The sequence below is a fragment of the Pan paniscus genome, chromosome 5 (assembly GCF_029289425.2).
Source record: "Pan paniscus chromosome 5, NHGRI_mPanPan1-v2.0_pri, whole genome shotgun sequence".
NCBI classification, from domain to species: Eukaryota; Metazoa; Chordata; class Mammalia; order Primates; family Hominidae; genus Pan; species Pan paniscus.
The window spans coordinates 25,649,048-25,665,229 of record NC_073254.2 but is presented as its reverse complement, the minus strand read 5'-3'; the positions used below and the strand labels follow the sequence as shown (position 1 = coordinate 25,665,229).

The 16,182-nt window shown below is 42.9% G+C and overlaps 1 protein-coding gene across 3 annotated transcripts in view; it reads left to right on the top strand.

Annotated features, from left to right (window-relative positions):
* The window catches only part of ELOVL2 (ELOVL fatty acid elongase 2), a 66,165-nt gene that overhangs the window by 27,905 nt on the left and 22,078 nt on the right, over positions 1 to 16,182 (top strand). Inside the window, exons 2-4 of one of the 3 annotated variants that reach the window (XM_034961430.3) lie at positions 3,852 to 4,007; positions 5,098 to 5,161; positions 11,350 to 11,537. In XM_034961430.3, the coding sequence (XP_034817321.2) occupies positions 3,915 to 4,007; positions 5,098 to 5,161; positions 11,350 to 11,537 (345 nt within the window). In that variant the 5' untranslated portion in view covers positions 3,852 to 3,914. The remainder of the gene's footprint in view (positions 1 to 3,851; positions 4,008 to 5,097; positions 5,162 to 11,349; positions 11,538 to 16,182) is intronic. The other 2 variants (XM_034961431.3, XM_034961432.3) reach the window with 2 other exon arrangements.

The following is a 16,182-nucleotide window of genomic DNA, read 5'->3' as shown; positions in this document are numbered from 1 at the left end:
GTCATTGAATACTTCACATTTAGTTTACTCTGAAAGGTACATTAAAAAAAGAAAAGACAAAGTCTTTTTGGATGCTATGTTTCAAACTGTGTGTTTTGTGATCTTAATGGTTTTTGCTAATTTTAAAAAGCAGTGAGTTGGTGGTAGAAAATAGCTGTTCTCATCGAATGTGTCTTTAAAATGTTCTATAAAACTATCAACAAAACAGGGCAAACATCAAGATCTTGAATCACTGGATTTTTATACAACACAATGCCCATGGTAGACAAATACCAAAAACCAGAAAATGCCTAAAATGTAAATTTTAAAAAGGAAGGTAAAGAAGAAGGAATGAGTAAAAAAGGAAGGGAGAAGGGGAAGAAGGAAGAAGGAAATAGAGGGGGAAAGGAAATTAAAGGAAGAGAAGAAAGAAAGGAAAGAATAAAATGGAATCAAGAGTCCTATCCTTTAGAGACCAGAGAAAGCGCAGGCAGAATTTTATGGTGGGGTTCATTTCTGCCTTGCTTCCTGCCTCAGCTTCTGTAGAATGGCCCTTAATCATGGTGGCAGTGATTCTGATTGCAAGGCAGCCTTTGCTGAAGAAAATCTGGCCATCAGGGTTTTGAGGATAAAGCAGTGATCACAGACTTAAACCTTTAAGAGCCAACTGGGAAATGCCCTCCCATTTGAGATGCCCTGGTTTGTGCTGACCTCCAACTGATAGAGTTAGGGATGGGTGGAAGTCCCAGTCAGCATCAGGGTGGCAAAAAGTGCCCAAGAAGTGTGTCCTTCTTGGCTCTCCTGTTTCCCACCTACCCACAGAAGGCAGGCATGTATGGTGAGCCAGTCTACCAGCACTAGGAGCTGCACATTCCATGCCAAGAAGACCCTCAGATTTCTATAAGAATTCAGTCCTGTGAGACTGCCTTACATGGATCCCTACTACCTCCAAGTGGTGTATTTATTGCCAATAGAAGGGATAGGTCCAGGGCATCCCTGGATATTAGGCCACACTGATTCCTGGTGGCGGCGATGGACGGGGCATTAGAGGTGGTGCTGGTGCTGCTGGCTGTAACAGTGGTGTGATGAGGTAGGGGAGGCCAGCTTGCTCTGGAGTGCTCAGAATATGGCTCTTCAATTACATAGATCCATTTTTGGTTGTCTTGAGTCTTTTCTGCACATTTTACTTTCCATATGGAGTCATTTCCCTTTGGCATGAAGAGCATCTTTAGCATACTATGTAGTGCAGTTCTGCTGGTTACAGATTCTCTCACTTGGGCATATATGAATATGTCCTTATTTAGCCCTCATTTTTGAAGGCTATTCTGGTCTCTTCTTCTGCAGTCCCCAGCCAACCACTGATCTCCTCTCTGTCACTATAAGTTATATTTTCTAGAATTTCATATAAATGGAAACATACAGTATGTAATTTTTGTGTAGCTTTTTTCATGCAGAATAATTTTGAGATACATCCATGTTGTGTGTACATCAATTGTTCATTCATTTATATTGCTGAGTAGTATTTACTATATGGCTATACACAATTTGTCACCTGTTGATGGACATTTGGGAGTTTCTGCTTTTTAGCAATTACAAATAAAATTGCTATGAATATTTGCATTCAAGTCTTTGCATGGGAATATGCTTTCTTGTCTCTTGGATGGATACCTGGGGGTGGAAAACTGGATCATATGGTAGGTGTATGTTTATGTTTTTACCAAACTACTGAACTGTTTTGCAAAGTGGTTGTACCATTTTACATTCCTACCAACTGTGGTAAGTAATCAGGGGTCCAGAGTTAAATAAGGCTCTCCTTGCTACCAATCTTTCTATTCTTCTCATATTTGCTGTACACAGCCACAAATTGAATTCCAAGTCATTGAACACAGACTTTCTTGTAAGGGCAAGGAGTTGTTCTGGAAGTGGATCCAGGGTTATTTCGCAGAGAATTCTGTGGCCTGGGGAACTTGAAATGTCATCTGGGGAGGCGAAGTTGTGGCCATAGGGAGGCATGATCCCTTGGCTCAAAGGATTTTTTTTTTTTTTTTTTTGCTTTGTGGAGGGACGTGGCCACAGGATGACCAGAAGGGGGCCTTGAAAGTGTGGGGCTCAGGCCAGTGCCTCTCGCTCAGGTCTAAGGGCTATACTGTTCCCTTCTCATCCACCCAATTCTAACCACCTTGAAAAACCCATCCTGCATCCGCACGCCTGTATCTTCTGTCGTGTGGCAGTTCTGTGTGTCCTCCTCCTCTCGGTTGTTTGCTGTTTGACTTTCTATGTCTCACTTTCCCAATTTGTGCATAAACTTTTCAGTCAACTACTCTGTCTCCTTTTCCTTCATATGTATGACAAAGTGTTATGTACACGAATGCTGTTCAAAAATGTGTCAATGAAATGCATGGAGTTTGCTGCTTTTTCTCTGCTCCTAAGTTGGTGTTAATCTTCAGACATTGTCCAGCACACTTGACATTTACATACAGAATCTAGTGTGCAGCTAGGACTTTGTGGTCCAAGCTCTGCCCAGTTAGCCTTCCTAATCTCACCCCAGTTCACTAACACTGCAGACCTCTCTGTGCTTATGCTATGTTTTACTATTCCAGTGTAAACCTCAGTTTGTTCCCGACATCACCTCATCTCATCATTGCCTTTTTAGACTACTTCCTTACTAACTATATTAAGTAACCCAGAAATAAAGAGAGAATTTTTATCAGGTTTCTGATTTTCCCAGCATTGGCTGTGGTTCTGCCTGTCAGATAGGTCACTAGAGACCCTGGCCATAAAAACATTTCCCAAGGGAGTCATGCCTCAATGTGTTTTATCTATGTTAATCTTTCTTTCTGATGTGTTCTTTCTTTCCTTCTCCATCTGGAAAATGTCTCCAGTCTTTCAAAATTCAGCCACAGCATTATCTCTTCCAAGAAGGCTTTACTTTTTAAGAGATCTAAATTAAAGTATGTTTCTCTATCCTTTATAGCACATCTCTTATAATATTTAAGACACTGGTACTGCAATTTTTTTCTTTATTTGTGTATTACTCTCTCTCCACTAAGAACTCTGTGACGATAAGGACCACATCTCATTTGACTTTATTTTTCAGCATATAACAGTGCTAGTATATAAAATCCTCAAATAATTGGTTAATGAATCAATAAATTAATGAATAAAGGAATGGAATGCCTCTTTTTATTCATCTCTTTCCTTTTCTGTTCTCCACATCTTCCCTTGTTTTACTTTTGTTTCTGCCCTTCTTCCACTGTGACTAAATTTTTGCAATATAGAAATAATATGGGCTTTGTGACCTTTAGCGTTTTCTTAGCTCTACAAATGTTGGAAAATGGATTTTGAACCTTAGCAAACAAGCTGAAACAGTTTAAACATTTGTTTGTGGGTGCAGCAATGGAAGAAAGACTTCATTGGCATTTGTTTTGATGGTGAGTACATTTGTGAGGTTAACATTCTTTGCTCAAGACTGAGAGGCCTCTGGTCAGCCGCCCCCATTCTAAAGCAACACAGATCATATTCTGTCACACTGAGATCTCAGGTAACTGACCTTTCTCACATCGGGGGCCTCCCGAGATGCCCTACATGGAAACAAAGATGAATATACTGTTTAAAAATTTTCAGGCTTGGTTTAGCCCAGATATTTTTAGTAAAGATATTATGAAATAATGAAGATAAAGTTCCTTATATGCTGGCCAGCAATAGTAGGTGCCAGTCAATGTTAGTCATCATCTTCATCCTCTTTCCCAAGCTTTCTAAAGTTCCTGAAGACATACGTTTCCTTGAAATTTCTCTCAGGATCAGAGTCACAAATAAGGAATAGGTCCAAGTGATATGTGCCAGGCAGCAAACATGCCGCTCCTCTTTTTCAGATGCCAGCAAATTAATCATCTGTTTTGGCACTTACAACTTTTTTTGAGAGTGAGCTGAATCTAATGCGTGCTCCATATCAACTTCCCGAGGCTGTCATGCTCAGCTCACACACAGTCAGGGACCAACCCGCTGGCCCCATTTTCCTGGAAATACTGGTAATGTTCTGACTTCTCCTCTGGTTGCTTGAGGAGGTGCTGTAGACCTCTGTGGCGGGGCTGGGAAATACCTGAACGGGTATTTTGAGTAGCGTGAGAGCAGACCAAGCTGGCAGTATTCCGGCTCCCACCTGAATCCAGTGAAAGTGACAATAATTAATCGGGTGTACCCAAGTGGCACTATTTACAGTAATATAAAGTAGATGTTAATGTGTAAGAAATAGTTTGAAAACAAACAAAACATAAATAGAAAAAATAGCTGTAATGCTCCTTACTTGAAAAACAGTCCTACTTAAAGTTTTAGATTCAGTTTTACGAAATACAGTTCAGCCTGAATTTTCATTTAAAGCTGGATTTATGAATATATTTTGTGGAAACAGACGTTCTCTATTGCCTACCCACAACTGTTATTGTAACAAGGGAAGCTGCTTATGGAACGGCTTTGCCTATAAGCATTTTAGAGGTAAATGGAATTTAGGTCAATAACCCTTCAATGTTTTTTTTTCTTTTTTTTTTTTTTTTCTTTTTTTTTTTGAGACAGAGTCTCACTCTGTCGCCCAGGCTGGTGTGAGGTGGCGTGATCTCGGCTCACTGCAAGCTCCGCCTCTCGGGTTCACGCCATTCTTCTGCCTCAGCCTCCTGAGTAGCTCGGACTACAGGCGCCCGCCACCATGCCCGGCTAATTTTTTTTGTATTTTTAGTAGAGATGGGGTTTCACCATGTTAGCCAGGATGGTCTCGATCTCCTGACCTCATGATCCGCCCGCCTCAGCCTCCCAAAGTGCTGCGATTACAGGTGTGAGACACCGCGCCTGGCCAACCCTTCAGTGTTTAAATGCACCAAGCCTGTTCTCTAGGACTCCTCTTGCCTAAGGAAATAAGAGGAATTGTTTCCTTCCAAATCTTTATAGGCTTGTGAAAGGTGAGGATGCATTTACTGTCCTCTTTCCTTAAGTCTTTGCAGTCAAAAGTCCTTGAAGCTGGGACCCTTTGAGAGTCTGTCAGTTACATGTTGTTGGTAGTGGCTTGTTTTGACAGTTTCAAAAAAAGAAGAAAAAACCACTTAAATCATTTTTTCTTTCTCTTTTTAGGAGCATCTAAAGGCCTTTGATGATGAAATCAATGCTTTTTTGGACAATATGTTTGGACCGCGAGGTCAGTGAATTACTTGAGAACTTAATGTGGAAGGAACACAGGAAGAACACCATTTAGTTATAGAAAGGGATTATGTTATTTCTGGGGTCTTGGAAATAGTAAGGTACTTAATATTTAGAAACTTAACTTCCTCAACTTTCATATCCTTCCAGAATGTCCAGAAGATCCCATTTCTCCTCCTGCTCAACATCTCCTGGGATTAAAGAAGTTCTGGGAGCAGGAAGCAGAGATAGAATGAAATGCAATGCTTTCCTCCAGTGTCTGTCTGGCTACAAAGCCGGGTTGTAACTTTCCTTCTAAACGATGCTGCTTTCTTGTTTCCTCTCCACTGCCCATTCATCTTCCACCTTTCTTACATGCTAGTTATATGTGACATTTCTGCCTTTAGATGCCTTGATAAATTCCCTTTAAAGATGTGTGCGCTGGCTGGGCGTGGAGGCTCATGCCTGTAATCCCAGCACTTTGGGAGGCTGAGGTGGGCGGATCATGAGGTCAGGAGTTCAAGACCAGCCTGACCAACATGGTGAAACCCCGTCTCTACTAAAATTACAAATATTAGCCAGGCGTAGTGGCTCGTGCCTGTAATCCTAGCTACTCAGGAGGCTGAGGCAGGAGAATCACTTGAACCCGGGAGGCAGAGTTTGCAGTGAGCCAAGATCGCGCCACTACACTCCAGCCTGGGCAACAGAGTGAGACTCTGTCTCAAAAAAAAAAAAAAAAAAAAAGATGTGTGCGCTTTCTCTGCCCGGGGCCCGTAGGTAGGATGAGCTTAGACATCTCTCCATCTTTCCTTCATCACCAGTCGCTTACTGTAATGCAGTGGCCTCCTAACAGGTCTCCCCTCTTCCACTCTTGCCCCCTTCCAGTCATTTATTCAGTGTCAGCTGGAATGATATTCTAAAGACCTAAGTCATATTGCATGGTACTGTAGCTTAAAACTCATCAATGTCATCCCACTGCTCTCAGGGAAAAACCAAACTTCTTATCATGGACTGCGCACCCTTGGGCTGTCTAACCCCAGCAACCTCTCCAACTCAGTCAGTATCCGTCACCCTCACTGGCTTTCATACAGCTGCTCAAGCCATCTTTTAATTCTGCAAATATGTAAAATTCTTTTATGTGCTATTCCTTGAGCCTGGAATTACTTCCTAGGATCTCCTACCCCTCCCTCCAGATGAGTCAGTTCCTGTCACACTTGAGATGTCAGCTTAAACGTTGCCTTTTCAGTTGGGCTTTGCCTCTCTAAGGTACAGTAGTCCCCCCTTAGCAGCAGTTTCGCTTTCTGCAGTTCCAGTTACCCGTGGTCAACCATGGTCCAAAAATAGGGGAGCACAATACAGTAAGATATTTTCAGATAGAGAGATGACCACATTCACATAACTTTTATTATAGTATATTGTTATAATCTCTTACTATGCCTAATTTATAAACTTTCCCATAGGTATATATGTACAGGAAAAAGCATGGTACCTACAGGGTTTGGGAGTATCTGCAGGCTCAGGCATCCAGAGGGGTCTGCTGTGGTCCCTCATCATTCTGTTTCAACCCTTGTTTACTTCCTTCAGATACTTCATTGTTACCAACAGCGATTTCTCCCAGGAGGGCAGGAACCCTGGCTGTTTTACTCACCATTTATCTCCAGGGTTTATTACAGTTCTGGGAACATATTCAGCACTGTATATTTTCCAAATAAATGAATGAATTCTAGACAGAAGGTTTTATTTTACTTGAGCTTTACTGGCTCACAGAACTGTGGAAAGTCCTTAGTTCTCTACAAGTTATTTCCTCGGCCCTATTGGAGGAGTGAGCAAGGAATGAGGAGGTTTTCCTGTTTCTCAAGATCTTTAAACAATCACTTGAGTATTTAGGCCATTCTCCATTTTCTCCATGGGCTCTATTAACTGTTCTAAATGCATGACTATATAGTTTTAATATAATGATACTGATTCTATACAGCTTTGAAAAAATCCTTTCACATAGGTTTTTTTGCTTTTTCCATTTAACCTCCTGATGACTCTGTGGGGTAGGCAGGGCAGAATATCTTTATCTTCTAATCTACTTTTACTATGTTCTCTCCCTTACAGTTCTAGTGGGTAGAAAGGAGAACAGCTCAGTGTAGAGGGCATGACCCTCTCCCTTAGGCATGCAGGACCCAGAGCCCCCTCTCTTAGGCATGCAGGACCCAGAGCCCCCTCCCTTAGGCATGCAGCACCCAGAGCCCCCTCTCTTAGGCATGCAGCACCCAGAGCCCCCTCTCTTAGGCATGCAGGACCTGGGACCCCTCCCTTAGGCATGCAGGACCCAGGCCCCCTCCCTTAGGCATACAGGACCCAGGCCCCCTCCCTTAGGCATGCAGGACCCAGGCCCCCTCCCTTAGGCATGCAGGACCCAGGACCCCTCCCTTAGGCATGCAGGACCCAGGCCCCCTCCCTTAGGCATGCAGGACCCGGGACCCCTCCCTTAGGCATGCAGGACCCGGGTCCCCTCCCTTAGGCATGCAGGACCCGGGTCCCCTCCCTTAGGCATGCAGGACCCGGGACCCCTCCCTTAGGCATGCAGGACCCAGTCCCCCTCCCTTAGGCATACAGGACCCGGGACCCCTCCCTTAGGCATGCAGGACCCGGGCCCCCTCCCTTAGGCATGCAGGACCCAGGACACCTCCCTTAGGCATGCAGGACCCAGGCCCCCTCCCTTAGGCATACAGGACCCAGGCCCTCTCCCTTAGGCATACAGGACCCAGGCCCCCTCCCTTAGGCATGCAGGACCCAGGACCCTTCCCTTAGGCATGCAGGACCTGGGCCCCCTCCCTTAGGCATGCAGGACCCGGGACCCCTCCCTTAGGCATGCAGGACCCAGTCCCCCTCCCTTAGGCATGCAGGACCCGGGACCCCTCCCTTAGGCATGCAGGACCCGGGCCCCCTCCCTTAGGCATGCAGGACCCAGGACACCTCCCTTAGGCATGCAGGACCCAGGCCCCCTCCCTTAGGCATGCAGGACCCGGGACCCCTCCCTTAGGCATACAGGACCCAGAGCCCCCTCCCTTAGGCATGCAGGACCCAGGACCCCCTCCCTTAGGCATGCAGCACCCAGAGCCCCCTCTCTTAAGCATGCAGGACCCGGGACCCCTCCCTTAGGCATGCAGGACCCGGAGCCCCCTCCCTTAGGCATGCAGGACCCGGAGCCCCCTCCCTTAGTTAGGCATGCAGGACCCGGAGTCCCCTCTCTTAGTTAGGCATGCAGGCCCCGGGGGCACTCTCGCTTAGGCATGCAAGATCCAGGAGGAACTATGATTTGTTGGTGACAGTGGTTTTCTGTTTGACACTTCGACTGGACAGTTAAACAACAACTTGTCTGCGCCAAGTTCACTGAGCTTTGCTGCCAGTAAGATTGGCGTGATCTGGAATTATGTGGATGTGGGATCAATTGAGGAAAGGATTACAGTTGTTTACTCTGCGTTGGTCATTTTATGGAATTTTCCTTTGTAGCAAGGAGATTGTAAAATTGACAGTTGACAGTGGAATCAGATGAGCTCCACACTGACAAGGTGTCTAGCATGTAAGCCATCAGGAATCCTTTTTTCTTCCTAAAAGTCTCACACCCTGATGCTGACTGGCACATCACCGAATAAACCTCTCGGTGTCTCCTAGCCTCTTCTGATTTTGCCCACACCATGTTAGTACCATCAAGGGGTATTGTTCTGAGCAAATACTGACTCAGAGGAAGAGCTAACACTTCTCAAGTCCCAAAGATAAGAAAGTTTATTACAAGCATTTGTTCCTATCTTTTGGCTAAAACAACTATGATTATCCTTAACAACTGTAGCAAACATTTACAGCACCGTGACAAAAGAAAACAAAAACATCAGGTGCTATATTAGTTTGCAGTATGTGCTTGACTCAATGTGCCAATGGATATGCATTTAATGAATGTTTTCTCTTAACTCAGCACTACATGAGTATGAGTCAGACAGAGTAGAGATATAAGACCTAGTGGCTGTCTCCTGGAGCATATACTATAGTTGGGGAGGTAAAGCCAGCACATCTGAAACTACTGGAAATCAATTAAATACTAAACCATGTGTGTTTGTTTCCTAGGCTGCCATAAAAAGTGCCAGAAACTGGGTGGCTTAAATAGCAGAAATGTATTCTTTCACAATTCTGGAGGCCAACAGTCTGAAATCAAGGTGTCAGCAGAGCCTTGTTCCCTCTGAGGTTCTAGGGAAGATTCTGTACCATGACTCTCCGTAGTTTCTGGTGGTTGGTGGCAATCTCTGATGTTCCTTAGCTTGTAGATGCATCACTCCAATCTCTGCCTCCCTCTTCACATGGCCGTCTTCTCTTTTGTCCTTGTATTCAGACCTCTCCTTCTTATAAGGACACTAGTCATTGGCTTAGGGCCCACCCTAATCCAGTACAACCTCATCTTAGCTAGATTATATCTGCAAAGACTCTATTTTCAAATAATGTCACATTCACAGATACCAGGAGTTAGGACTTGAAGGCATCTTTGTGGGGGACACAATTCAGTCCAACACCATAACAAGAAGTAGCGTAGCAGTTTAGTGCAAGTCATTTCACTTTTCTAGGCCTCTACAGCTCAATTTTTCTTAAGGGTAAACTGGGATGATATTATCACCTATATAATGGGATTGCTTTGAGAATCAAATAAGTTAATACATGTAAAAGGCTTCAGAATAGTGCCTGGCACAGAATAAGTGCTCAGTAAATGTTATAGTAACAGTATCATAGCCATAATAATATGTGAATTAGAAAATGATAATAATTGTCTTGCTATGCATATGAGGAGCTATAAATACGAAAACACAGTAGGAAATGTCTCCCTTCAGAAGTCAGGACCTTTATCTGGGCATTAAAAGATGAGTAGGGTTCAGATATGGAGATGGACATTAGGAAGTGACACACAGCACAGACTTATGACAGGTGATTGCAAGCCTGCTGTATGAAAGGTGGTATCTGTTAGTCACATGAATGCTGAGAAGAGCTTTCTAACCTTTTTATCTCTATCACCAATGGGAGATACTTATAAAATAAGTGATGGGACAGTCAGAGCTTCAGAAGGCACTTGCCTTGTAGAAATGGTACTCTCTGTAGGGCGGGTGGTTTAACAAGAGGCTGGGGTATACAGGGTAGGACGTACCAGAAAGAGGGACTTAGAAAACAAAAAATTCAAGAAAAGGCCATTGCCTGTTGGTGAAACCAGCTCACCACAACTCCATTTGTGGAGGTTAAAAGCAGCATGCAATTTTTATAATTCTGGGCCAAATCATTTTCTTTATTTAAATAAACAAAAAGAGCAGAATAGAGAACACAAATCATTTAGTGTCTACAATGATTTTCAGGTGTTACTAATTATATTGTAGCTCTATCATGTGGGTTTCATTTAGGCTTTTAAATATTCACTCTGCAGTGTAAGGGGCCCTGATGTATTCAACTGCTTGCCTCCCTGCTGTGTAAACGTCCAGTCCCATGGCCAGATCTGGGTCCTCAGTTCTGAATCACAGCTCCCAGGCTTTGCCTCTGCTGTCTGCAGCCTCCAGGCTTGCTGCACTGTCATCCTATTGCTTTCTCTGAACCAGCTGAACTCTAAACCCCTTCCATTACTGATACTAGGCAAATTCGGATCTGTGTGGGCTTTAGGAATTAGGATACAGTATCAATATGCCTTCTTTCCTCTGACTGCTCTGATCTTCTCCATGGGAGGACAGCTGCAAGGTATCATGGGGCTGGGAGGCAGATGTGACTGGTTCAAATCCTGACTGTACTGCTGACTATGATGTAGCCTTCTGAAAGTTACTAAAGCTTTCTGAGCTGTTTTTTTTTTCCATCCATAAAATTGCATAATAGTACTTACTTCATATTAATTTAGAGTAAATAAATGCAGTAACTGTTCCAAAATAGGCATTCAAGAACTGTCACTTCACACCTTTACTTCTTGTCCCTTTCATTCAGTGTTCAGCCTAAGCCCTGTTTGCTCCATGAAACCTTTACCGATTCAGCCCCCACAGGCTTCCTCTTCCCCTGAACTCTAACTCCAGGCCAGCCTACCTAATGTTGTATGGAGTTGTTCCCTGTTGTGCTGGTGTGTACAAATGCAATGTATGTGACAATACTGATGACTGAACAGGAGCATCATTCCTCAGGATCCTCACTGTATGTGTTTCTTTTCAGATTCTCGAGTCAGAGGGTGGTTCATGTTGGACTCTTACCTTCCTACCTTTTTTCTTACTGTCATGTATCTGCTCTCAATATGGCTGGGTAACAAGTATATGAAGAACAGACCTGCTCTTTCTCTCAGGGGTATCCTCACCTTGTATAATCTTGGAATCACACTTCTCTCCGCGTACATGCTGGCAGAGGTGAGTGTTTATGTAGCCAAAGCTGAAGTCCAGTAACTAGCAGTTTTTATTAACAGAAACAACCACATCTAGCCTGGCAGAACTATGCAAGGTTACTTTAAGACCTAAAAACTTACTCCAGCATTTGATATTATTCTTTCTGAAAATCCTGGAAGTCCTTGTTTATAATTTGAATCTTTCTTATCCCAATTTAGACCTATTTCTTTTTTTTTTTTTTTTTTTTTGAGATGGAGTCTTGCTCTATCGTCTAGCCTGGAGGGCAATGGCACAATCTCAGCTCACTGCAACCTCTGCCTCCCAGGTTCAAGCGATTCTCGTGCCTCAGCCTCCTGAATAGCTGGGATTACAGGTACTCCCCACCATGCCCGGCTACTTTTTGTAATTTTAGTACAGACAGGGTTTCACTGTGTTGCCCAGGCTGGTCTTGAACTCCTGATCTCAGGTGATCCTCCTGTCTTGGCCTCCCAAAGTGCTGGGAGTACAGGTGTGAGCCACTGCGCCTGGCCTAGACCTATTTCTTTAGTCTCTAGTCTAATTATAATTTAGATTCACAATGTAGATCAAATGGGCCTTTCAAGATCATGTTACAATTTTCTCCTTTTACAGATTAGGATACTGAGGCTTAGAAAAGTTTCATAATTTGCCTGAGAATAGACAGTGATTAACCGAGTATTTTTAAAATTAAACATCGTATGCAGTTAGTTTTACTGAAATGCCAATATATATATTCCCTTAAAGAATACTCTGTATGTCTTTGGAACACTGACGTTTTAGCTCAGCTCTAGTGGCCCTTTGTTACATCCTGTGCTCCAAATTCCTCTGTCAAGCACGAAACCAAGGTAATTTTACAGGAGAAGGAACAAGGATGATTGCCCCATCTGTACAACCAAGGTTATTTTAATGTAATAGAAGGGGAAATCTAAAAGTGTTAAATAACTTGCTGTAGCAAAAAAAAAAAAAAAAAAGAGGGACAAAGAGAACAAAAACAAAAATTTTTAGCAATTTTATAGCTTGTATAAAATCATTCATACAAGCTATAAGCGGTGGATAATGGCACAAATATAGCTGCCTTTCTGGTGATCTTGAATTCTAAAAGAAAACAAATCCTTGCCTTAAAATGAAGGTTCTCTTGAGAGTTTATTGTATGCATTATTCTAATATGTACCATTCTTAATAACTATTAATATTACCATAAATGACTGGAATGAAGCTCTCATAATGGAATTTTAGGCATCAGTCAGTATAGGAGATGGAATTTTGGGGTCAAAAAAGCCATGCTGACAACATTTTTTTTTTTTTTGAGGCGGAGTCTTGCTGTGTCACCCAGGCTGGAGTGCAATGGCGCAATCTCAGCTCACTGCAACCTCCACCTCCTGGGTTCAAGCAATTGTCCTGCCTCAGCCTCACGAGTAGCTGGGATTACAGGCACCCACCACCAATCCTGGCTAATTTTTTTTCTTTTTAGTAGAGATGGGGATTCACCATGTTGGTTAGGCTGGTCTCAAACTCCTGACCTCAGGTGATCCACCCGCCTTGGCCTCCCAGAGTGCTGGGATTACAGGCGTGAGCCACCACCCCCAGCCGACAACTCTTAAAATTATATCACATAGGTGCTCACAAATGTACTTGACACTGAAAGGACCATTTTTATTTTAGGTTCTCTACTAGCTGAATTTTAGCTCCCTAGATGAGTTAGCAAGATAGTAATTTATGGGATTCGTTTCTCTATATAGCAGAAGGAAAGATACTCTTGGATTGTTTTCCATAAGTGACAGCTGCACAGTGTTTACAATAGCAAAGACTTGGAACCAACCCAAATGCCCATCAATGATAGACTGGATAAAGAAAATGTGGCACATATACACCATGGAATACTATGCAGCCATAAGAAAGAATGAGATCATGTCCTTTGCAGGGACATAGATGAAACTGGAAGCCATCATTCTCAGCAAACTAACACAGAAACAGAAAACCAAACACCACATGTTCTCACTCATAAGTGGGAGTTGAACAATGAGAACACATGGACACAGGGAGGGGAACATCACACACCCGGGCCTGTCGGGGGGTGGGGAGCAAGGGTAGGGAGAGCACTGGGACAAATACCTAATGCATGTGGGGCTTAAAACCTAGATGAGGGGTTGATAGGTGCAGCAAACCACCATGGCATATGTATACCTATGTAACAAACCTGCACATTCTGCACATGTATCCCAGAATTTAAAGTAAAATAAAAAATAAAATAAAATAAAGAAGTGACAGCAGCAGCAGAAGGGCCAGCCTGCATGTCCAACCACACCAGCAGTTCTAGTACCTGTTTGGGTGGAGCTTTGGTGTAATGGAGTCAGAAGATACAAGTTTGTTTTAGCTCTGTCACTTTCTGTGTAATTTTAGAGCAGTTACTTAGACTTTCCAAACCTTAGGCAACTTATCTATAAGGCAGAGATACAATATTTCTCCTACATAACTCTTGAGTGACTTGTAAGGATTAATGACTTCTGTTCAATCAGCATGTAGTGAGCTTTTCCTAGGCACTGAATAGGAAGCCCTGAAGGTATAAGATGGATAAGACACAGCTTCTACACTTGAAGAGCCTATGGACTAGTACAGGGTAGGAGTTGGTAAATGTGAAAATGCTTTGTGAATTGTAAAGTGCTAGTTGAACAGTAGTCACCATCAACAGGAGCAAGAACAACCGTTTAGTTGTTGAACAACGAGGTAAATGTCTTCTTTCTAGGAAGAACGTATCTGCACTGAGCTCATTGCCTACCACTGATTTTATCTACTGCTTACCCACTCTTTCTCTTACACTTTGTATAGGTGTAAAATCACTTAGTTCAGTTCAAAATCACTACCATTGATTGCCACCCAGTCTCCTCTCTTTGATTGTGACCTCTTTCAGAGCAGGCAAAAGGTCTTCTTTGACACTCTGGGGGTATGTTTAATAGATACTAGTCAGGTGACAGACTGATTTAACCTTGCTAACTTGTTAGGGGTCAGCAGATGTTTGCTTAAGCCAGAAAGTCACCGCAATAATTATTAACAGTCTTTCAACAAATATGTATTGAGTTCCCACACTGTCAGATTCGACTGTAGATTCTAGAACACAACCTTTGCCCTGTGAGAAAGAGTGAGAGGCTGGTGATGGGGCAGCCTCTGAAAAGGTGACATTGGAGTTGAGACTGAATGACACAGTGGACAGAGGATCAGTGGTTCAAGATGAGGTGGAGAGATGGCAGATGACATTGGGCCCTTGGAAGGAATTTGGCTTGCACTCTAAGTGTAATGGAAAGCTATTGGAGGATTTTAATGATGGGAGTGCTATTATCTCCCTTTTAAAATAGGTCACTCTAGCTCCTACATAGAAAATGGACCATGAGGGTGAGTTGGCAAGAATGTTAGCAAAGTCCAGTTAGGAGATCATTGCAGTACTACAGGCAACAGATGCTAACATCTTGGATTAAGGTGGTGAAGATGGGAAGAAGCTGGTGGATTCTAAGTATATTTTGAAGTGATTTAGTCCACACCACCTTACACCTAACCCTATTTGACAGCCTTGCTTCCTTTTCTTCAACACATAGGTTGGATGACTCCTACACCAGTAAGGGGATTAAGAATGGTCCAGGGAGAGACAGAGCCTCTCTAGCTTGGCTGCCTATTCATAATTGTCAGGTAGTTCTGCACAGATGCCACAGGAATGGGGACAGCCCGGATAAATCTGACTAAAGCAGGAAACATGGGGAAACAGAATATGTCCTGTCCTCTCCACAGTCAGGAGTTACTCTATAACTGTATTAATGTGCGGAGTAGAGTTTAGAGCCCCTTACTACAGAACTACAACCTGACCATAGAGGTTTTTAATTAATCCTTGTACCAAAGTTAAACAGCTTTCTTAGTTTGAAAAACGCACGAACACACCAAAATTTATATGTAGTTTAAGGTCTTTCTGGGTCCTCTCTAGCCAGTCGCTGATTCCCAGTTGAGAACTAAGAGCATAAATCCCCTGGGAGATACTGGGAAATGACCTGATTTGTAGTAGATCCCATTCAGGAAAACCCAAGGTTTTCTTCTTTCACTGGACTTATTTATATTGATCATCTTTAATTAGCATGATGTTAACAGAAAGGGTTTTTGTTAGAAGGAAAGAGAGGTATATCAGGACAGTGAAGAAGTCTCACAAAGGTTCTAAAACATTCTAAATGTTATTTAGTAATCTCTCTCTCTCTAACAATTAATTAACATCCAAACCCTCTCAGCTGTGTATATGTATTTTAATGGATATTGTATATGAATTTTATACATCTCTAAGGCAGCAGAAAATATTAAATCGTAGGCCTTTCGCCTGTAATACCTGATCCAAATCAATCCCAAATGCCTTATATTCTAGAATTTTAACTTTTTACAGGGAGAAAACTTCTTTCATAGCATTTTCAACAAAGAATAAAAAAGCTCATTTTCTCATGAGGTGGAAAGTACACCAAACAATGAATTAGGAAGTCTGAGTTCTAATCATCCTCCTACCACTTTCTAGTCATGTAATCTTGAGCAGATCATACACTCATCAAATGTTTACTGAACACTTACCATGTAGCAGGTACTAGGCAAGGAACTGTAGATACAAAGATGAGCAAAAACAGATGCATAA